The 22,420-nt window shown below is 54.6% G+C and overlaps 1 protein-coding gene across 2 annotated transcripts; it reads left to right on the top strand.

The window, feature by feature from the left end:
- Nucleotides 1–2,944: 2,944 nt before the first annotated feature.
- On the top strand, nt 2,945–19,195 carry NOLC1 (nucleolar and coiled-body phosphoprotein 1). 2 transcript variants are annotated; one of them, XM_075934544.2, is made up of 14 exons: nt 2,945–3,106; nt 4,771–4,826; nt 7,666–7,793; nt 9,288–9,415; nt 10,606–10,762; nt 11,613–11,707; nt 12,319–12,472; nt 13,167–13,331; nt 13,952–14,041; nt 14,489–14,608; nt 15,576–16,178; nt 16,659–16,771; nt 17,104–17,184; nt 17,474–19,195. In XM_075934544.2, exons 1-14 carry the CDS (start codon nt 2,996–2,998, stop codon nt 17,630–17,632), a joined length of 2,160 nt encoding a protein of 719 aa, XP_075790659.2. In that variant the 5' UTR covers nt 2,945–2,995; the 3' UTR covers nt 17,633–19,195. The 2 variants fall into 2 exon arrangements, with proteins under 2 accessions (XP_075790659.2, XP_075790658.2); XM_075934543.2 differs by having other exon boundaries at nt 11,610–11,707.
- Nucleotides 19,196–22,420: the final 3,225 nt, after the last annotated feature.

The raw sequence follows: 22,420 nt of genomic DNA, 5'->3' as shown, positions 1-22,420 counted from the left end.
AAATCTGACATCTAGATTTGAGCCTTCACCAAAACCGCAGGCTTTGGTTCACACTCAAGCCACTAAGAAGCTGGTCCCACTCTGTCACAGGGACTTTGTATACCTACCTGGGTGCTCTGAGCTCTGCCAATGTCTGTCACCTCCAGCAGCAGCAGCACAGAAGCAAGAGTAGCAATACCACAACCTCTCTCCTCCCCCCCCCCCACACAATGGCCTTGCGACTGCCCCCAAACACCTTTGTGAGTCAGGACCCCAACAGTGACAACCTGCAATGTCAGACTGAAGTAGCCGGACTCATGAACTGTACCATTTTTAAAAAGCCCAGGGTTATGAAATTGACCAACATGGACCATGACTTTGGTAGGGCCCTGGCTTATGAAGGACGTGACCAAGCGTCACTCTGCAGTGTACAGGCCCTGTCTGAGTGCTGATTTTAACAAGTGCATGTTAGACACCCGAGCATGACTTACCACAGCAGCAGAGCAAGCTGGAGCTAATGTCAAGCAGCTGTCATAAGAGGGCGGGAGGCAAAACATACGGATCTTTGCTGGGACTAAGGAATACCCCTAGAAAGCTTACAGATGTCACCCCATGCGGCTCTGAGTCTTTCCCAGCTCCTGCTCAGCCTGGCTAGTTCTAAGACCAGGGAAAGTGGATTTTACCCCCGCTCTCAATTTTCAGAACAGACCCAAACCACAACTGGGCTGCTGAGGTCAAAGTGGCTGCAGGTGCCACATCTCCTGGGGACAAGAGAAAAGCAGGGAACCCCCTGGACCTGGTGTGGCACCACCAGAAAGTCCTTCCCTTAGCAACCTTAGCAGGCCCACTCCAGCTCAGTGCAGAGAAACAGATGCAAGGAGACTGGGACAATGGGACTAGTTCAGAGGGTTGGTATAAAATGCTCCATCGCTTGGCTTGGTGCCGAGATCTGTGTCTCCCAAGGCGGAGCTGGGAGCAGGACAGGCCCTGCTTTGACAGCCTGGCTCCCCCTGCAGCTGACAGAACCAGAGCAAGAAGCAAAGCCAGGCCGCGGCTGAGCAGAGCCCGTGAGGCACGAGAGAAGAAAACACTCGCCGAGCCGGGGACAAGAGTGAGAGAAGGGCAGTGACTAGGCGTTTGTGGGGTGAGTGTTGTGTGTATCACACCCGCCTTGTGCTTCATTCACAGTTAGTCACTGCTGGGAAGCTGCTCTCCAGGGGAAGTACAGAGCAGCAGCGAGGGCCCCCTCTGCCCTGCCTGGCCGGGCTTCGGCACTACACAGCCACAGCATGAGCGGAGCTGCACTCAGAGGCAAGGGAGTTTGGCTGCTTGAGAGGACAGCAGCGTGGTGGCCTCTCCGTGGCCAGGCCCAAGGGCTGGTCTTCCTCCTCCTTGCAGTTCCGGCTGGGGCGCTTTGCCCTCGCACGCCAGCGGGAGCTATCTTGCTGAGGCTGGCCCCTAGATGGGAGGTGGCAGCCATTTGGGCAAAGGGCAACACTTCCCAAGGAGGCAGAAATAAAATGCTCCCGTCTCGAGCCCGGACAGCCCCCAGTACCGCAACCCGGCCACGTTCCCTTCGTCCTGAGTGACGAGCACCTGGGGCTGCCCCATCAGCAGCCTGCCTGGATGGGGCTGGTTCAGGGAGCAGCTGCCCAGCCCTTCCTGAGGAGCCAGCCTCTTTGAGGTCTCAAGAGGGGCGCCCAAAATCTGCCATCACTGCTCAAAATCTTGGCCTGGACCTCTCTGACTCAGTTCTCCCCTTGGTAAGAGCGGGTGCAATGCCTCCTTCCCCGGGAGAGTCCCAGGCTTGGTTACAGTTTACATAAGAGCCCCACTTTGTCAGCGCATAAACTCATAAGAACAGGAGAACGGCCGGACTGGGTCAGACCAAAGGTCCATCCAACCCAGTATCCTGTCTGCCGACAGTGGCCAGCACCAGTGCCCCAGAGAGGGTGGACCGAAGACAATGATCAAGCGATTTGTCTCCTGCCATCTCTCTTCAGCCTCTGACAAACAGAGGCCAGGGACACCATTTTATCCCCTGGCTAATAGCCTTTTATGGACCTAACCTCCAGGAAATTATCTAGCTTCTCTTTAAACTCTATTATCAGGGCCGGCTCGAGCCCTTTTGGCGCCCTGGGCCCGGGCGTGCAGTGCTGCCCCCAGGCACAGGGTGCATGCGCAGGCCCACCCATGGGGCACGGGCCTGCCCCCGGGGCACATGGCATACACGCGCGCTAGCCACGGCCACTGGCGCAAAGCCCGAGGCCCGCTGCCAGGGCACGCGGAGCATGCGCTACCCAGCCCAGCCCGGCCAGCGCTGCTGGCACACATGCCGGGCCGTGCAGGGCCCCACAGCCGTCGGGGGAAGGGCACTGCTGGCCGGCACTGAGGGGCTGGTGCTGCAGGAGCCGGGCGCACGTCTCCTGATGGCATCTGTCAGGGACACCACGCGCCCCTTACAGCTGCCATTAGGTGCCCCTCGTCGGTTGGGGCCCTGGGCAGCTGCCCAGCTCGCCCATGCCTCCATCCAGCCCTGTCTGTTCTAGTCCTAGCCTTCCCAGCCTCCTCTGGCAAGGAGTTCCACAGGTTGACTACGCGCTGTGTGAAGAAGAACTTCCTTTTATTAGTTTTAAACCTGCTCCCCATTCATTTCATTTGGTGTCCTCTAGTTCTTCTAGCCGCACTCGGCTCCCCCAGCTCAGTGCTGCCCAGGCCCGGATCAGCCCCCAGGGCAGGGCCCACTGGCCCCAGCTGCTGGCCTCCCACGTGCTCAGGTGGCACCTGCCCCGGAGGCTGGCGAAGGACCTGGCCCCGCCCCTCCCTACCCGCTGCACTGCAGCCGCCGGCCGCCAGGTGGCGCCCGAGCGCTCTCCGGCCGTGCGGGCGGCGGGCCCTCCCTTTAACAACATGGCGGCTAGGCCCGCCCCCTTCCGGGGCCACGTGTGACGTGTGACCCCGTGACCTCACGACGCAGCGCGTCCCCCGGCACGTGCGGGGCGGCCGGCGTGGAAGCATGGCGGAGGCGCGCGCGGTGCCCAGCGACCTCTTCCCGCTCGTCCTCGCCTTCCTGCGCGACAACCACTTCGAGGGCGCGGCGCGCGCCTTCGGCCGGGCGGCCGGCGTGGTGAGGGGCGGGGCGGGGCCGGGGGGGGCCTGGGGGGGGGGGGGGCTGTGCCGGGGGGGGGGTCCTGGGGGAAGGGGGGGGGCTGTGCCGGGGGGGGGGGGCCTGGGGGAAGGGGGGGGGGTGCCGGGGGGGGGGGGGGGGTCCTGGGGGAAGGGGGGGCTGTGCCGGGGGGGTCATGGGGGGGTCCTGGGGGGGGGCTGTGCCGGGGGGGGTCCTGGGAGAGGGGAGGGGCTGGGAAGGGGGGGGTCCTGGGGGAAGGGGGGGGCTGTGCCGGGGGGGTCCTGGGGGAAGGGGGGGCTGTGCCGGGGGGGTCCTGGGGGAAGGGGGGGCTGTGCCGGGGGGGGGGTCCTGGGGGAAGGGGGGGCTGTGCCGGGGGGGGGTCCTGGGAGAGGGGAGGGGCTGGGGGGGGGCTGTGCCGGGGGGGTTCTGGGGGAAGGGGGGGCTGTGCCGGGGGGGTCCTGGGGGGGGGGGGGGCTGTGGGCGGGGGAGGGGCTGGGGAGGGGGGGGCTGTGCCGGGGGGGGGGGTCATGGGGGAAGGGGGGGCTGTGCCGGGGGGGGTCCTGGGGGAAGGGAGGGCTGTGCCGGGGGGGGTCCTGGGAGGGGGGGGCTGTGGGGGGGTTCTGGGGGAAGGGGGGGCTGTGCCGGGGGGGGGGGGTCCTGGGGGAAGGGGGGGCTGTGCCGGGGGGGTCCTGGGAGAGGGGAGGGGCTGGGAAGGGGGGGCTGTGCCGGGGGGGTCCTGGGGGAAGGGGGGGCTGTGCCGGGGGGGGGGTCCTGGGAGAGGGGGAGCTGTGCCGGGGGGGTCCTGGGGGAAGGGGGGGCTGTGCCGGGGGGGGTGTCCTGGGGGAAGGGGGGGGCTGGGCCGGGGGGGGGTCCTGGGGGAAGGGGGGGGGCTGTGCCGGGGGGGGGTCCTGGGGGAAGGGGGGGGCTGTCCCCGGGGGGGGGGCTCCTGGGAGAACAGTGTTTGCCTACCTCTCCGGGCAGCTGCATGTCACCTTAGCACCGGGGAGAGACAGTCTCTGCATAAGGCGTGAGACCTCATTGAAAATGGTGGCAGATGATCGCAAAATTGGGAGGGCCTCCCTCCCCTCTCTTCCCTCCCCCCAACTTTCTCCAGATCTGCCCACTTTTTCTGTCTTTTCGTAATTAGATACTGATAGTGATAATTCTTCTAGAATACTTACTGTCTAATCAAGATGTTAAGTAAATCTTTCCCCCCTCCCATTAGGCTCCATTATTGCAAGGCATTGGCATATACCTAACTGGACACACTGAGTTGTCCCCTTAACATGAATGAAACTACTCAGTGTGCATAGTTAAGAATAAGGCAATGTCTCCTAGCGCACGTGTGGCTGAAGTGTCTGCAGAATCTTGGTTGTAGATGTTAACAAATCTATGGGTCCTGGAATTTTGAGTCCTAAATAACTCAGGTTGTTTCTTTTTTCAGATTACTCAGAGGCTTTTAACTCTAGCTTCTGATGCTATTGAAGGTTTTTATGAGCAACACACTCCATTTGCTAAGTCTCCCACCTCTCCACCTGGTATACATCAGGAAGGTGTGAATTCAGAAGTGGTTGCCAATGGGTCAGGGTTTTCCATTCCATCCAAAGTCGAGAAGTCCATGTGGTTTGCCAGTGCTAATAGTCCTGTGTGTTTCTGGTTTACAGACAGACCAGGACCCTAATGCTGCTTCTCTCTTGGATGTCTTCAACTACTGGCTCAAGTAAGTGTCTCTCCTCCTACAATATTTGTTGAGAAGGACTAAGCCAGTCCGTCTCTGGGACATTTCTATGGTCGCTTTGTTTTTCAAATTGGTGTATTAAATGGCAAAGGTTTTCCAGCAAAACTAAACTTCCATCATACAGTATTATGGGGAATAATTTGGCTACAGCTACGCGAGAGAGCTCTTGGAGTCATTGTGGATAGTTCTCTGAAAATATCCACTCAGTGTGCAGCGATAGTCAAAAAAGCAAACAATGTTAGGAATCATTAAAAAAGGATAGAGAATAAGACCAAGAATATCTTATTGCCTCTATTTAAAACCAGGGTACGCCCACATCTTGATTACGGCGTACAGTTGTGATCACCATCTCAAAAAAGATATATTGGCATTAGAAAAGGTTCAGAAAAGGGTAACAAAAGGGGTCCCTTATGAAGAGAGATTAAAAAGATTTGGACTTTCCATCTTAGAAAAGAGGAGATCAAGGGGGGATATGATAGAGGTTTATAAAATCATGACTGGTGTAGAAAAAATGAATAAGGAAAAGTTATTTACTTATTCCCACAGTATAAAAACTAATGGTCACCAAATGAAATTAATAGGTAGTAGGTGTAAAATAAAAGTTTGTCTTCACCCAGCACACAGTCAACTCCTTGCACTATGGAACTCCTTGCCAGCGGATGTGGTAAAGGCTAGAACTTTAACAGGGTTCAGAAAAGAGCTAGATAGATTCATGGAGGTTAGGTCCATCCAGTGCTTTTTTTTGTTTAAAAAAAAAAGGGGGGGGGGGGTGCTGGTACTCCAGGGGAGAAGTTGTTGAGCTCTGACTGGAGGAGCCGGTACTGTGTTCCAGGCAGTACCTGTCCATAATAAGGAAGGACTGTTTTTTAGAAAATATTTGCAAAGCACTTCTAATCGGCCTTCTGGTCACAAAGTTCCAGGCTGCCATTTCAGGAGCAGCAGCCTACGGCCCTTTAACCCCTCTTAACCTTATTTTAAGTGAAAGGCTAATATGTGAGTTTTTTGATATTCCATACTTATGGAATGACTTCGCTGGACAGTTTTCCCCAGCTGGACAAGCAACTCTGGGCTTAAAGAACCTCCAAACCCAGGTTTTTCTGTGTAGGTAGAAGTGCTCACACCCAGGTGAGAATCCATGCTAACTGGGCAATGAAGACACATCCTTAATTTTCGTAAAAGAATGTGCATTCAAGTTGGCTTCTTGGCAACAAAGCAGCTGTTGCAAGGGTAGCTGGTCTTCTCAGAATAAGAGGCTAGAGAGTTGGGAAAATGAGCTAGTTAGTCCAGGAAACCTTAAAGGGATTAGAGAAACAGTAAAAATAAGCTATTCTAAACAGGGGGAAAACCTTATCGGGGGTTACTGTGTAGTAGATATGCACTTTACACAGTCTTCGCAAAACTAGTTGTTTTTGAGAAATTGTAAAATGAGCCACGCTCCCAGCTCATCTAATTGTGGCCGTTAAGAAGCTACAGGTAGTTAGACCCTGTGTCTTCAGCTTTAGCTAGGACTTACCTGAGACATGTGCCTGCAACCTGCTGGTCTGCATTCAGCTAGGAGACACTGCTTTAAAAGTGCTGCGTAAGCCCGGTTGGCTGGTCTAGAGTCTAAGTCTGGTCATTACAAACTGATCCCCAAAATGCTCATGCTGTAATCCTGCCTTTCTCTCTGCCCCGAGCCAGTTATTCCTCAGTGCAGGTAGGGTGGGCTTATTGGGGACGGAACAACTGATGAAAGAGCTGGCAAGAGACATGGGGGGTGGGGAGCATGGGCAGTTTGAATCAGAAATGTGCTGCTGTGAGCTGGAAGGGTCTGCAGAGTCAGGATCCTGAGGGAGCTGCCTTAGTTGCTGTGTTTGGGAAGGAATGCAGAGGGGGTGGCTGTGCTTAAGGCCACTGTCAGGGCTTCCGAGAGCTGTGTGTCACGAGCTCAGGGGCCCCTCGTGAACCCCAGAATGAGAATCTTCAAGTATCTCTGGGATGTGAGCAGTTTATTTTAAACAAGAATGAGATGAGGCAGCACTTGAATTTCCTACCCCTCAGTGCAGGAAGAGAAATACCCTGATAAACTCCTGCAGCCATAAGCATTCTGCTTTTCTCATTTTCTCTCAGGTTCTGTTGCTTTTCTCTACCCATCTCTCTATTTACATTTCTCATGTGTCTTTAAAACCCCAGACCCATATTTCCAGATCCATGATCTCTTGACCTAAGAGATCCCTTATTTGGTTCACCCCAAAGTCGAGAAAATAGGCATGCGGAGACTTGAACCTTGCAGTTGTGGCATTGCATACCTCTCCATTGTAAGAATCGTTTATCTAGCTAATGCCTTTAAGAGGGCAACTGAAAAACAAAGCTGGAACTGAATTGCATGCAGAAAACATAAATTAAAACTTAAAATTAAGGTAACTGTCAAGAAAACAGGGATATTAATAAAAAATGCATAATTTAGTGATTGCATTTATACTGTCAAAATGCAAAGTATAACCTCTGGCTTCAATTAATCATCAGCAGCACTGAGTTGCATTTTTAATGAGTCTTGATGCCATAATAGAATTGAAAATAACAATCTGTATTTATTTAAGTCATTAAAATCTTTAAACGTACGACATATGAAATCTTTGTCTGATTACTTTCACTGGAAAATCTCTTAATTAGCATCTTACCATAGCTCAAAAGAACTAAGTTATCTGGTGTATGAAGAGAACTCTTAGTGTAAACAGACCAGGTCTTGAATCCTCACAGAGTGGCCATAGCTACTTTGTATATTGTTGTGTGCAGTGGCTATGAAAATAGACTTTCCTGTACTTGCAAACCTCCTCCCCAGATCCCCTGATGCTAAGAAACGGAAGGCTGTTCCCAATGGGCCTCCTGCAAAGAAGGCCAAGAGAGAATCTTCCTCAAGCAGTGATGACAGCTCCAGTGAAGATGAGAAACCCACAGCCAAGAAACCAGGTGGGGTTTGCAAAAGGGCTTTGGGCTGGGTAAGTGGGCGTGGTTAGCTTGGGAAAAGTTCTGAGGCTGGGTTCAGAGCTTCGCAGCTTGTGTTTAGGGCTTTGAACAGTCATCGTGAACTGCAGGATCTGGGTTCTGATAAGATCTGTATCTATCCAGGGTCACTTGCACTTTTCACTTCACATACTCATGCTTCACAATGGGATCTTTGCCAGTCTGATCATCAGTAAAGTACCAAGGTTGCTGTGAGTATAAATCAGGCTTGCAGCAGCTGGAGGTGTGTGGTAGTCGCACATTGGCTGATGCTGGATGGGTGCTTGGACAGCTGTTGTCCTGTGAGCTGCGGGACAGTATGGAGTTAGCAGATACCAGAGCTAATTACCTACCTCCAGGCTTTCTGCAACAACCACCACTGTGGTAGCTAGGTAGAATTAGACGCATGACTGCGCCAATGAGTGGTTCCTGGTCATGGTAGAGCGATCTAAACCGTGATTTAAACCACTTGGTTTTTGAAAATGTTTTGTTTGTTAGTGAACTCGAAGTCTAAGCTTTTCAGTAGCAAAGTTCACTGTGAACTTATACGTAGTCCACATTTTCAAAAATAGCTTGTTTGCACTCCTAAGTGATGCAGAAACACATCACTGATAATGCACGGCACTGTGTCGGCAGGAGGCTAACAGCGTTGGGTGCTCAGGAGTTGGGAAACATCAGGGCCTGCTCAGATGTGTATTCTGCTGAGAATGTGAGCCTTTCCCCTCTCTCTGTTCCGTGTCTCCTTCAGTGCCCCCCTAGCGCTAGGCCCTCGCTTGTGCCAAGTAGAGGGCACTGCTTTGCCTGACGTGGCACCTCCGTTCTGCCCAGCTCACCTTTGTTGCTGCCGCCATGAATAGATTCACGGGAGACGAGCAGACAGCAAACTTATGGCAGTCAGGGAGGAAGCAATGAGGCAACAGGAAACTGAGCTGAGACCTAATTTTGGCTCTTCCCAATCCTGAATTTGAACAAGGCTTTTCTCTTGATTTTCTGAAGACGGCTAGGAACATGATCTCTCGCTGGACAGTTTCCACACGGTATCCAGCGGAGGTGGAAAGCACAGGGCAAGAAGGAGTGGCTTTGGCTAATGCTCGGCAGTTCCTTAGTGCCCAGCCGTGCAGTGAAGCAGTTTTCTTTGGAAGCCTGTCAGTAAGAGCCGCTCTCTCGGTTTTAAGTGATATGATTAAAATACCTAGATGCTGTAACACACGCTCCCTTCTAGCAGCACCTCCTGTTCTGTGGCCCGGCTGTGCCCATGGAGGTGTGCATGGCAAGAAAGGAGCCATTTCTGCCCTGGGCTACTCGCCGTAGGGGCTTCTGCCAGACCTGCGGGAAGTGGAGATACATGCCTGAGGCTCAACAAGACTCGCCAGCGGCAGTGCGACACATTTCTGTTTTCTTGCGATATACATGCCAGGCTGGGAATGAATGTGTCATCCGTGTCTGCTCTCTCCAACACAGCAGCGAAGCCGGCGCCTGTGCCGAAGGTGACAGCCAAAGCAGCGGCTCCTGCCAAGAAAGCCGAGAGCAGCAGCGAGGACTCCAGCGAGGATTCAGACTCTGAGGAGGAGGAAAAGAAGCCTGCACAGGTCAGCTTTTCCTTCCTGTCCTCTCCAAAGTGTGTGGCACAGTAATGGAGAATACTAAATGTGACCCACACTGCGGGACTGGCAAATACTCTTGGTGCTGGGGGAGAGGGTGGCTACAGAACATGGGTTCTAGGGATGTGAGCGACTAGTCGACTGTATGATAAGCAAAAGCTTATCGGATAGTTGACTAGTCCCTTGACTAGTCGCTTCCCCCCCTTGCTGCCTCTGATAGCAGCCTCAGAGGCACCAAGTGGGAGGCTGATTCCCCCCAGCACCGTCTCTGCGGGGCGCAGGGGGATAGTGGGGACCGGGAGTGAGCCAGGAATCAGCTGATTCCCGGCTCACACCCAGTCCCAAAAGCTGCACCTCTGCTTTTTAAATGTATTAAGAGCCTACTGGCTCTAAATACATTTAAAAGGCTGGAGCGCAGCAGGGAACCCAGCGTGAGCCTGGCATCAGCTGGCCCGGCTCATGCCAGGTGTCCCCCCCCCCCCGCCCCCCCCCCAACTGCACTCCAGCCTTTTTACATTTAAGATTGGTGTGTAGCAGAGAGACCTGGTGCAAACCAGGAATCAGCTGGCCTGGCTTGCGCCTGCCTCCCCCCCCCCTCCCCCCCCCCCCCCCCCCCCAGCTGTACTCCAGCCTTCTAAGAGCCTGCTGGGGCGGGAGCTAACCCTGCTGCTGCTCCCCTGCTTACCCACTGATCGACTAGTTGATTAGATTAAATTTAATATCCCTAATGGGTTCTGGATCACTTCTGCTGGTGTTCCCCTGCCTTCGGATATGGTCGCTAGTCTTAGTTCCCTGGGTGAGCGCCCTGACTCTTCACCTTCAGGTCTCTGTTGGGTACTTTCTCGCTGTTGGGTTCTTTTTCTATGGCTGTTTCCAAACTGATGCTTTCCTGTTAAGTGAGAGAGAGAGAGCGTTCCAGCTTGGAAGTACCAGGGCGCAGGGGAAAGTGTATCCTGCTGTTGAAGCTTAAGGAAATCCTTGTGCATTTGAGGTTATGCTCCTGAAATGAGAGCATTAGCTCTACAGAATAAGGGCCCCCAACTTGAGGTTGTCTGAAATTCTCTCAGTCCATACAGAGAACCTGTACAGACTGGATGTCTTGGCTGGGCTGTTGTCCTGTGTCCCTCTAGCCCTCGTTGACTAGAATGGACTCTGGTTAGTTTTTCTTCTCTCATTAGAAGGTAACCAGACCGCAGGCCAAGCCAGCTGCCACCAAATCCCAGCCCCAGAAGAAGGCTGAGAGCTCTTCCAGCTCGGACTCAAGCAGCTCAGAGGATGAAAAACCAAAGAAACAGCCACTGAAGCCAGCCACAGTTAAAACAGCAGCTAAATCAGGTACCTGGCTGCACTGTGCTGGGAGCAGATGTGTGTGAACAGCAAGCCCTGCGCAGAACCTGGGGTCTAGGTGCCCAGAAGCCCCGGTTGAGAAGACACCATCCTAGCCCGGCCACTTGGGTGACTCGTTGCACCTTGCTGTTTGGCCAGGATCACCGAGGGAGGGATCTGAGGCTGCACTGGCAGCATAGATTAGTCTTAGATTCCTGGAAATCCAGCTGCGACATATTTGAATACATAATACAGTCACACAAGGGTGTGTTTACGTGGCTCTTCTAACTTGTGCGTTCACACCTTAAAGGCAAAGTATACAAATACAACAATCTCAAACACTTGTTTTTAAAACAGGTGAAAATATTTTCCCGTAAACATTTTAATTCACACCAGAGCAGTGCACGTGTTAACATTGCGCAGGCTTATTAGAAGGCAAGCAGCTGCGTCAGGTGTGCTGACACTGAAATCTTTGTAGCCAGCATGTGACAGAGCATCTCCCAGCATTTTCAGTGTGGCATGTGACTGAAAGATGTTGACTTGGGAGGTGGCCATCTCATCATCTTGGCAAGAATCCATCGTTTGTGAGACGGGTACATATTTACATGTGGTTGGAACTAAGGGTTTGTCTCAGCAGCAGACAAAGTTGGATATGATCTAAGTTATCCGTTTGGACACGAGGGGGAGGGGACAGTCGGCAGAGAGACTGTTTGGAGCTGCCCTGTTAAACAGGAGGAGAATGAGTGGCTACTCAGGGGAGGGCAGAGGGGAGCTGGTGCTGTACAGGACACTTGACACGGAACGCGATTACCATTCTGCTCCTGTCTTCTAATCCCGTTGTTTGCCTTCTCTTCAGCAGGAAGACAAGCTGCCCAGGTGACTCTCAAAACAGCCAATGGGAAAGCAGAAAGCAGCAGCAGCAGCGAGGAGTCTGATGAGGAAAAGGTTGCCAAGGTAAACGGTGACACAAGTCTGCATGACTGTTGCTGAGAAAAAATGGAGTCTCTGGCCCGGGTCTAAGGCTTCTGAGAAGCATCAAATCATTCTAGCTTTGTGCAAGATCTTGATGGGGCTGTGTGTCTTAGGAACTCACTGCTGCTCGGAGGGCCAGGAAACCCTTTATAGCTCCTGCACGTTGCATTCTCTGTATTTCTTGCCTTTCTGTGGCCAGATGTGCTACTCTGCCATCCTGACACATTCCTGCATGGCTTCTGCAGTGCCACTGGAGGAGTGCCAGAGCAACTTCCCTGAAAGGGAGCTGGGTCCCAGCAGAGGGAGCTCTGACTTCTAGATACCTCAGTGCTAATGTCTCTGCAACCCAGGTGCCTCAGCTCTCCCTCCAGCTGCCAGTGTTGGCTCTCCCCCCTCATCTCGCCAGTCTCCCACCTAGGACTTCAGGGCGTGGGGAGAAATCCTCACGCAATGAAGCCTGTAAGGTGCTCCCAGTGAATAGGGCAGAGCGGTGAAGGGGGGGCGGTCTCCAGTGGAAGAGGGGCTTTGGGGCAGCCTCTTTCCCCAAGCTCATCTCCTTACCAAGGAGAGGTATTTGTCTTCCTTGCAATAAGGCTGTTCCCAAGAAAACACCAGCGCTCAAACCTGCGGCCACCCGGGCGCCCCCAGGGAAAGCCAAAGCCCCTGCCAAAGAGAGCTCCAGCAGTGAGGACTCTTCCGACAGCTCGGAGGATGACAAGCCAGCTCCAAAATCCAAGCTGAAGCCTGGTGAGTGCTAAAATCCATGGCTGGCCCAGCGGAGAGGAGGCGTCTGCCGCTGCTAGCCGGAGGGAGGGGTAGCTGCCTGTCGGCTTGCTGTGGCCAGAAGGTTGAGTGATGGCAGCAAGCGGGGACTTGCGGGGACTGTTGTATAGCTGTGCCCAGGTGAGACTGGGCTTCCACCGCAGCCCTAGACCCTCCCTGTGCTGGTCGCATCTCTCCTGTGGCCATGGTCTCTGAGCTCTGCCCCTCCGAGCTGTTGGAGGCCGTTCTCCAGAGGCCCAGCACCTTGCACGGAAGCGTGTGAGGCAGGACACTGATGCGGGGGGATCCCATGAGGGGCAGTTGATCTAACCTGAGAAGCAGGCTGTGAACGGGGGAGGGGTTTCATTGCCCACAGGCTAGCTGAGGTGTAGAGCAAATGACCAAGAGGAAGAGTTCCTTGGCAGCCCTCCCAAGGTGGCTAGAGAGCTGGCTGGGTGAGGGTGGATTAGGCCACCCAAATCGGAAAGGGGGGAGTTTGCTATTGGGAGACCCAGCAAAGGGGAGTGCTGCTGGCTGCAGGCGTTGGGAATGGCAGTAAGGGCATAAATGGCTTGTTTCCTAGCGTCGGCCGGCTAAAACGGCATGATGCGTGCCACCTGTGCCATGCAGGGCTGGTGTGTCTGCGTGTGGCCCTCCTGCTCACCCTGTCCCTCTGTAGGTCCATACAGTGCCGTGCCACCCCCTCAGGCGACCGACCCAAGAAAGGGCAAGGCAAAGCCTGTTGCAAAGGCTCCTGGGAAAAAAGCCGAGAGCAGTGACTCCTCAGACAGCAGCTCGGACAGCAGCGATGAAGAGGAGCAGGTGCCCAAGAAGGGAGCAGCAGGTGTGTTATGGGGCGAGGGAGGTTTGGAAGGGGCCATGTTAGACGGCTCAGGAAATGCCCGTGCAGGGTGGCTTTTGAAATTGCCCCCCAATTATGGATTGGGCTGCTGGCTTTGCCTTTGCAGAGGTCTCCAAGCAGCTAGTGTCTGTCCCAAAACAGGCACTAGAGTTCCAGACTGGGTCAGTCCCAGCTCTGATTTTTGACGCAGTAGGTCAAATGAGCACTCTTGGAATTCCGCTTACTTTGGCGGATTTATGCCAGGGATGCATCTGGCCCATCGCTGCACTTGGCAAAGGCCTTGCTTTTGGCTCATGTATTGTGGGAGTGGAACTCCCTTCTCTGTCTGCCCCCATGTGTGCTGAGTAGGGGCATGTGGGGTGCCTGTAGTGTGCTGTGCAAGGGGACGAGGAGCCCTGGTGTCTGCCTGTGTGAGGCAGTTAGGAATCCCAAGGGCTGGGAGTCGAGTCCTGAGTGGGTTGCAGTGCTGCCCACGGAGGAACTGCTAGTCTCTTCTGTCCAGGGGGCTCGTGCCCTTCCCTCCTCTGTGAAGCTCTTCAGCATCCCTGAAAGAGAAGGGCTGGAGGAGTGCGGGAGATTCACCGTCGTTCTTTCTCCTGCAGCCAAAGCAAGTCTGGCCAAAAAAAAACCTGCCGCAACACGCCCAGCTGTGACCAGCAAGAAGGGTGGCTCCAGTTCGGACAGCGACTCGGGTGAGTGAGGGAGCAGGGGTTGCATCTTTCTCTGCGCGTCTCCTTCCAGCCTGTGTCACTCAGCAGCAGCCCACCCTCCTCTTTGCCAGGCCCTTAGCGAGAGCGAGTCTGAGCTCCCTGCAGGGCCCCTGGCAAGGTGAGGCTCTGAGTGCTGCAGCCTCCTGTAGTGACTTGGGGAGAAGCAGGAGGGAGTGCGGCACACAGAAGAGTGATTTGTCCAGGAGGCCCTGCAGCTTGCAGGGGCAGGATTAGCCCTCCTGAACCTCGGGCAGGATTAGCCATTGTTTTCCATTTCCCGGCTCCTCAGCTCCTCCCTCAGTCATGGCTGGCATGAGGCAGGCAAAGCTGCGGCTTTATAAGACGACCATTGACAGGGTCCCTGGTGAACTCACTCGCTGATATACCCTGGAGCGCACTGACACTGGCGCGTGTGCTTATCTTGCGCAGATTCCAGCTCTGAGGAAGAGAAGGCAGCGACCAAGCTCCCTGCCAAATCGCTCGCGGCGAAGGGGCCTGCCAAGCCAGGACAAGCAAAGAAAGGCTCCAGCTCCTCTTCGGACAGCTCAGGTATCGGGACGGGATGGGGTGGGGATCTCACCCCTACCACGACTGAGCAGGCACAAGTGCCCTTCCTACCCTAGGTCTTTGTTCCTGTCCATGGTACCCGGGGACGGGGCACAGGGATGCTGTCTAGTCTGACAGGCCTGATGTTTGCTGACCGGTTCTTGATGGTAAAAGCTAAGCAGGGAGAACCCAACCCCGTGCTAACTGCCAGTTCTCTTGGGCATGAAGCGTGCGGAAACAAGTACCCAGTAAAGCTCCTGCATGGCTGCGGCAGAGCTGAAATGCTGGGTACCGCGGAGCTGCGTGGCATGTTTGTCTGTTGAAGGAGCAGCCGTTTGGGGGCTGAAGTTTAGTCTCTAGTGGGGAGACGGGATGGAGGAGGGCAGGCCCATCCCTAACCCATTTCCACAACAGCCACCAGCCATGTTAGCGCTTGTGAACCCTGCTAGAGAACTGCTTGACAGCAGCTAGTGCCGTGTGCAGCCTTGAAACCGCCCCCCTCTGTTCTGAGCCTTGGTGGCGTTGCTTTCGGTACTAGCGGCCCGTTCCTGAGGCTCTTTGGCCACGTTGCTGGGCTCACTCTTGTTTGGCAACATCTGTGGTTCGGTTGCTAGCGGGCAGGCGTCTGTCGCACCCGCTCGTCCCCCCCCATGGCAGTCTGAGCAGAGGTAAAGCCTCACTCGGGTCGTGGAGACTGAGCGTTGTTGGCGTGGAAGGAGGGTTGGCGGGTCAGAGTTGAGATGGGTGTGCGGAGGAGACGGTGCCCACGTCTGCCTGAAGCAGAGCCCGTAAGTCTGAAAGGCTGTAGCTCTGCACTTTCACCGAGTGCCAAACCGAGCAGGGCTTGCCTAGATACTAGCATGGAAGGGACTCCAGTCGCTGCTCCTGCTTGTCCAGTTGGGTCTGGTTGAACACGTCTCTTGGGTGCATGGGTGGCCTCACTGGAATCTGTTGGAAACTTCCTTCCCAGATTCCGACAGCTCCGAGGATGAGACCCCTGCAAAGCCTGCAGTCAAACCAGCTCCGCCTGCCACCAAGAAGCCGCCTGCTGTGACAAAGAAAGCCCAGAGCAGTTCGGACTCCGACAGCAGCTCGGAGGAGGAGAGAGCCCCTCCAGCTAAGCCAGCCAGCAAGCTAGCTAAGCCAGCCAGCAAGCTAGCTAAGCCAGCCAGCAAGCTAGCTAAGCCAGCGTCCAAACCCTGCACCCCGGGCCCCAAAGCCAGCAGCTCAGATTCTGACAGCTCAAGCAGTGAGGAGGAGCAGAGCAAACCAGCAGTGAAACCAGCCAGCAAATCACCCGCAGGGAAGAAAGTGGCTGCTGCTAGTAGCAGCAGCTCCTCTGACAGCTCCAGTGATGAGGAGGAGAAGCCCAGAACGGCAAGGACGCCGGGCGCTGGGCTGAAACCAGGGAAGGGGGCTCAGAACAACTCCGGCTTGGTGAAAGAGAAACCCAAGGCTTCATCTACACCTGCAGCCAAATCACCAGCCACAAAGAAGCCAAAGGCCAAGCCAGCTGGTAGCAGCCAGAGTAGCTCGGAGAGCTCCAGCGAGGAGGAGGGAAAAGCAAACGCAGGTAAACTCTGCTGGCCAGGTAGGGGGTAGGGATGTAAAATCCCGGTTCATTGCCTGACCAGTGCGGACGGGAGCAGCCCCTACCTGTGACGTGCCCGGGGCTGCCAGCAACCATCTCCACACACTAGAGGGTGGTGTCCAGGAGTTCCTTATCCAGTGCTGCTCTCACTGGCCATGAGCAGTGTTCCCTGAAAGCTGGGGGCTTGGGCAGCTACCCAGGAGAGATTCAGGTGTTGCCCAGCTGATTTGCAGAGCACCCACAGCCGGGAGCCTTTGTCTCTATTGGTGCACGTCCACCTTGGCGCACATCACAACGTTTAGTCCACACAGGACGGATTAAAATAGAGGGAACATGTGTCATGCCTGGAGTGCCTGTCCCCGCTTACCGCAGTCTGCCCTGGGCCCCCATGGGGAGAGATGCTGCCCTCGGCTCCCAGGTGGAGGCTGTAGCCGTTGAAGTTTGCTCTTGGTGTTTTCGCAGGCGCCATTAAGAAGAAGCGGAAGAGCGAAGGTGACCAAGAACTGGAGACATCGGGCAGTAAGAAGATGAAGATCAAGACTACGACACCACACTCTTTTCCCAAGGCGAAGCAGGTGAGGGAGGGAGGAAGGAAACTGCTGGCTTGGGGGAGGCTCGCTCTTACCTCTGGCCCAGCAATCTGCGCTGCTTTCCCTGCTGGTCAAGGCTGCAGGCGATAGGTTGCCAGAGGAGGGGGAGCCGACATACCCCTTACGTGGAGCCCCCCTCTACTGCCCTTACTGTCGGAGTGGGGGGGGAGGGGGGGGGGGTCACAGGTCATGGGGCTTGGAGAACTGGACCAGGGAACAAGGAGGGATTCCCTCCAGTTAGCGTGCCTGCGGTGGGCCCGCCAAGGGACGGCCATGCGCAGTGATTGACGTCAGGCGATCTGTGTTTTTTCTAACAGCCAGCTGTGCCGTTCCGGAGAGTGAGGGAGGAAGAGATTGAGTTGGATTCCCGGTTGGCTAACAACTCATTCGATGCAAAGGTAGGGCTGAGGGCAGCCAGAGCGACAGGCTGGCATGTTGTATCCCTGGGAGACGGGTCCTCTGGGAAGGGGTTTCCATGGTGCTTGTGGGGAGCTCTCCAGTCTGAGCCTCTCCCACCAGGAGGCTGTACTGGGAGGCACATGAGCCCTGGTTGTGGGGAACTCCCGGCCCCCATCAGAAACGGGGTGAAAACTCCTTTTGCCCTTAGAAGCGGTTAGTGACAAAGCAGGGCGTGGTGTGTGCGCGTGTTGGCCGTGGAGTGCTGACCCGGCCCCTCTTGTCTCTCAGAGAGGATCTGCAGGCGACTGGGGAGAGAAGGCCAACAACATCCTGAAATTCACCAAAGGCAAATCCTTCCGCCATGAGAAGACAAAGAAGAAGAGAGGCAGTTACACCGGAGGCTCCATTTCTACTCAGGTCAATTCCATCAAGTTTGAAAGTGACTGAGCTTCAGTTGGTTGGGTGTCCGTCCCCCACAACCAGCTGGACGGACATGTGAACAGAATGGACACGCAGGACGCCAGTCCTGCCTGGAATGTAATCCCCTCCCCCCCCACACACACACTCTTGTGGGGGGAGGTAGCCCCTGCCATGCAGTGTGGGAGAGCAGCTGGATGCACCCACATGAATTCTGGCCTAGTGTCTGGCATGGGCTGCCTTCGAACTGGTGACACCAGCTCTCCAATATTGTACAACTGATTTTAAAAGGCTGGTGGTGCCCGGGGGGTCGGGTTCCCACCCATCTTGTAAAGCAAAGAAATTTATATTTTCGATGAATCTGTTTTTCTTTTCCGGTCAGTTTAACTGTTGAGACCTGTGAAATGTCAAGCACTGTCGTGTGTGTGTGTAGCTAGGCCAGAGCAGCCCCTCACCAGGCACAGCTCCAGAGGGGACTGGTGGGCCGGGTTTCTTCTACTGCCCTCTCCTTAAGGTGCCCTCTTGCAGTGACCTCTCCCCGCCGTGCAGACCCTGCTGGTGCCATTGGGCAGGGTAGCTAGAGAAGCAACATGCTTTTAAGCCACCAGCATGTGACTACCAGGAGTGCAAAGCCCTGCAACTCTAGGACAGCCCCAGCTCTATTCTCTCCTAGGGGAGGCAGCAAGAGAGGAGCAGGGAGGCTAACCCTCTGGCCCGATGCAAAGGTTAAAGAGGCAGGACGGATAAAGCCTTGGTCCCTTGCTGCCTACTTCACCACTCCCTGGAGTCTCTTTTATTTGGGGTGTCCTTACATCAGTGGCTGCCCCCAGTCCTCACCAGGAATCTGATGCACCAACACGTGCCCTGTCCTACCCGTGTGCAGTGCAGCTGGGGGAGATTGAGATGAATGTAACATGATTTGCCTTAAACGTCTCCCCTGGCGGGATGAGGTGCCCTTTCGGTGCTGCTTCCTGTCTGTGGGCCCCTTTGCAGAGGTGGAGACAGCACGCAGGAGGTGGTGCTGGCGTGAGGCACTAGCAGGCTGGTTGCTGCTTGGGCCCTGCCCTCCACCAAGCTCTGCAGCATGCAGCCCAGCCTGATCACCGTCCAGCACAGATGAGAGCCGGGGGGCAGGTCACCCAGGGCCCGATTTCCCTCCCAGCAGGATGGAGCCCCACAAGCCGCTGTTACAGGAGCCAGGTCAGTGTGAGCAGTGCCAGATACTGGAGGGTGGAGGTGACTAACAAGCCACCCCCGATTGCATTAACTAACTACCACTTGTTGGAAGGAGCATCTCTCAGCACCGCACCTTCTTGTTGCACAATGTGCCTCATTACTGGTTTCTTTCCATGCAGCAATGCACGTGCTCAGGAAAGCAGGGCTATTACGGCGAGTCAATGGCAAGGGAACACTCTCTGCCTGCCTGGGTAGGCGTTCGGGGCAGAGCCCAGCTGGGACCTGTCAGGCTCGCTCCTCCGTCCTCGTTGCCTGGCACATGGATGAACTGTAATCATTTTAAAGAGTTTTACGTTGGGGGGGGAGTTAATGTGGAGCACACAAGTGTCTCCTACAATAAAGAAGCGTGTGTTTGTATGTCGTGTGCATTTCACTGATGGGTTTCCCCACTTGGCGTGGGGGTGGGAAAAGGAGGGGAAGCTATGTAGCTGGGACAGTACACCACATGTCTGAGGTGTGGCCAGTAGGTGTAAGAGCATATACCTGGATTAGGGGGTGGTTAATTAGGGGGTCTCTAATTGTGGTTTTATCTGAAGGAGGCATTAGGCAGTGAGAGCTAAGGAATGTTCTGGGAGCTAAGTGTAATGGCTGAGCAGATAAACACGAGAACAGAAGGGGGGCAGCAATGTGTAGGTATGTGCTTGGTGCAGGAATATGAACAGCTGTAACATGGACAGCTGGAGTGTTGCGTCCAGTTTCTGTACCGAATGACTGGAGGATGCTAACATGATGCCAATATTCAGAAAGGGCTCTAGAGGTGATCCTGGCAATTAGACTGGTAAGCCTAAGGTCAGTATCGGGCAAATTAGTTGAAACTATAGTAAAGAATAAAATTGCCAGACACATGGATGAACATAATTTGTTGGGGGAAAGTCAACATGGTTTCAGTAAAGTGAAATCCTGCCTTACTAATCTGCTGGAGTTCTTTGAGGGGGTCAGCAAACGTGGCCAAGGGGGATCCAGTGGATACAGTGTGTTTAGATTTCCACAAAGCCTTTGACAAGGTCCGTCCCCAAAGGCTGTTAAGTAAAGTAAGTTACCGTGGGATAAGAGGGAAGGTTCTTTCGTGGATTGATAACTGGTTTAAAAGAGAGGAAACAAAGGGTAGGAATAAATGGTCAGTTTTCCGAGTGGAGAGAGGTAACTAGTGGTGTCCCCATGGGTCTGGCCTGGGACCTTTCCTATTCAACCTATTTATAAATGATGTGAAGAAAGGGGTAAAAAGGTGGTAAAATTTGCAGAGGATAGACCAAAGATAAGACCAAAGCAGACTGTGAAGAGCTTCAAAAAGATCTCACCAAACTAAGTGATTGGGCAACAAAATGGCAAATGAAATGTAATGTGGATAAATGTAAAGTAATGCACATTGGGAAAAATAACCCCAACTAGACATACACTAGAGAGATCCTGGAGTCGTGGAGAGTTCTCTGAAAACATCCACGCAGTGTGCAGCAGCCGTCAAAAAAGCAAACTGTTAGAAATCGTTAAAGGGAGAGAGAATAAGACTGAAAATATCTTATTGCCTCTACATAAAACCATGGCACACCCACAGCTTGAATGCTGCATATAGATGTAATCACCTCATATCAAAAAAGATATTTTGGCATTGGAAAAGGTTCAGAAAAGGGCAACAAAAATTGTTAGGGGTTCGGAACAGGTCCCATATGAAGAGAGATTAAAAAGACTTGGACTTTTCAGCTTAGAAAAAAGGAAACTAAAGGGAGATATGATAGAGGACTCTAAAATTATGACTGGTGTGGAAACAGTGAATAAGGAAAAGTTACAGGGGTCACCAAATGAAATTAATAGGTAGCAGGTTTAAAACAAACGGAAGTTTTTCTTTATGAAGTGCAGAGTCAGCCTGTGGAACTCCTTGCCAGAGGATGTGGTGAAGACTGGAACTTAACAGGGTTCAAAAAGGAGCTAGATAAATTCATGGCGGTGAGGTCCATCAATGGCTAGTAGCCAGGATGGGTAGGAATGGTAGCTTCTGTTTTGTCTAGAAATGGATGACAGTAGAGGGATCATGTGATGGTTACCTGTTGTTTACTCCCTCTGGGGCATCTGGTTTTGGCTATTGTTGGCAGACAGGATACTGGACTAGATGGATCTTTGGTCTGACCCAGTCTGGCCGTTGTTATGTTTTTGGCCCTGCACTACAGAAAATATGTGGAATGCATTGGAGAGAGGGCAAGGGAAGTGATGAGGGGGCTGGGGCACATGACCTACAAGAAGAGACGGGATTTCGCCTGCAGAAGAGATGAGTGAGGAGGGATTTGATAGCAGCTTTCAACTCCCTGAAAGGGGGGTGGGAGTCCTCAGAGGCTGGAGAGAGGCTTTTCTCAGTGGGGACAGATGGCAGAACGAGGAGCTCAGGTCACAGTGGGGGAGGTCTAGGTTGGAGATTAGGAAAAACTATTTCCCTAGGAGGGTGGGGAAGCACTGGGATGTGTTCCCTGGTGAGGGGGTGGAATCTCCATCCCTAGAAGTTTCTAAGTCCCAGCTTGACAAAGCCCTGGCTGGGATGGTTGAGTTGGGTTGGTCCTGCTTTGGGCAGGAGGCTGGACTTGATGCCTTGAGGTCTCTTGCTGCTGCCTTCAATTTCTCCATGGGCACTGCCTCAGTCCTGGCAGCTTGGTGGCTGTGGGGGAAGGGTTGGGTGGCACCTGTTGGTGCCTGCCCTCCCTCCCAGGCAAAGCCGGCCATACACTGTCCTGGCTGGGACATGGGAGCAGGGCAGCCAGTAACCCCCTTCCTCTGTCCACAGTCCAGAAATGGATGAGACGGGACATCCCTCTGCCTCTGGCAGGTGGCCTACACTGCCCACTTGCCTGGTGGCCTGGCCGTTGCAGCGTGCTAGCGTGGAGCTATGGATGCTTTTCTCCGAGCAGCTGTTCGCTTGTCGCCACGCCGAGCACGAGTGGGAACTGGCAAGCCATTGTGTGTGTGTGGGGGGGGTAACATCCTTCTAGATCCCTGTACCTCTGGACTGGTACAGGCCTCACCAGGGGCAGTCTGGGTAGGAGGTCCAGCGGAACCTGTGTTTTACAGCAGGGCTGGGCAGCAAGGCCAGCTGAACCCCAGCACCACGACCTTGCTGCAGGGGGAAGAGGCAAGTGCTTGGAGGGACTGGCGTCCAGTGCGGCTGGCAGCGACACCCTGGCCAGCCCTTACAGGACTCAGCTCCAGGATCCTGGGAGCGCCTTGCCCTACAGCAGGAAGTGAGGCACTTGCCTGGTGGCCACCGTGAGTGTAAACCTGGGTCACTGCCACAAGGGGCTGAAGACTGAACTGCCAGGAGCTGGCAAGTTGTGGGGAAGGAGGGACAGCACCTGCCTCTAGACAGGAGCTTTTACAGCTTGGCTCTGGGGCGGGGACCCTTGTGGAGGAATTCCCAAGAGGCCCACACTGCATCAAGCAGGAAGGGCCGGGGGCCTGACCTTTTGTTCTGAGCAGAGGGGGGGGGGAGAGAAGCAGAGGGGAGACGACCCTGCTGTGACAGACGCTCACTGGCCCCAGCCCGTGGGGTTCTCCACACCACAAGGTTTGGACTTTCCTCGCACCCTTGGATCAGCTGGGTGC

Source organism: Pelodiscus sinensis, chromosome 8 (genome assembly GCF_052426305.1).
Source record: "Pelodiscus sinensis isolate ZL-2025 chromosome 8, ASM5242630v1, whole genome shotgun sequence".
Taxonomy (NCBI): Eukaryota; Metazoa; Chordata; order Testudines; family Trionychidae; genus Pelodiscus; species Pelodiscus sinensis.
Note: the sequence above shows the minus strand (reverse complement) of the source record. Positions and strands in the feature narration are given on the sequence as shown.

Bases quoted from the DNA above. Each gene is read 5' to 3' on its own strand.
- NOLC1 (XM_075934543.2), top strand. From the start codon at position 2,996: ATGGCGGAGGCGCGCGCGGTGCCCAGCGACCTCTTCCCGCTCGTCCTC. The intron at 12,473-13,166 runs GTGAGTGCTAAA...GTCCCTCTGTAG, and splicing joins AAAATCCAAGCTGAAGCCTG to GTCCATACAGTGCCGTGCCA. The intron at 14,042-14,488 runs GTGAGTGAGGGA...TATCTTGCGCAG, and splicing joins CAGTTCGGACAGCGACTCGG to ATTCCAGCTCTGAGGAAGAG.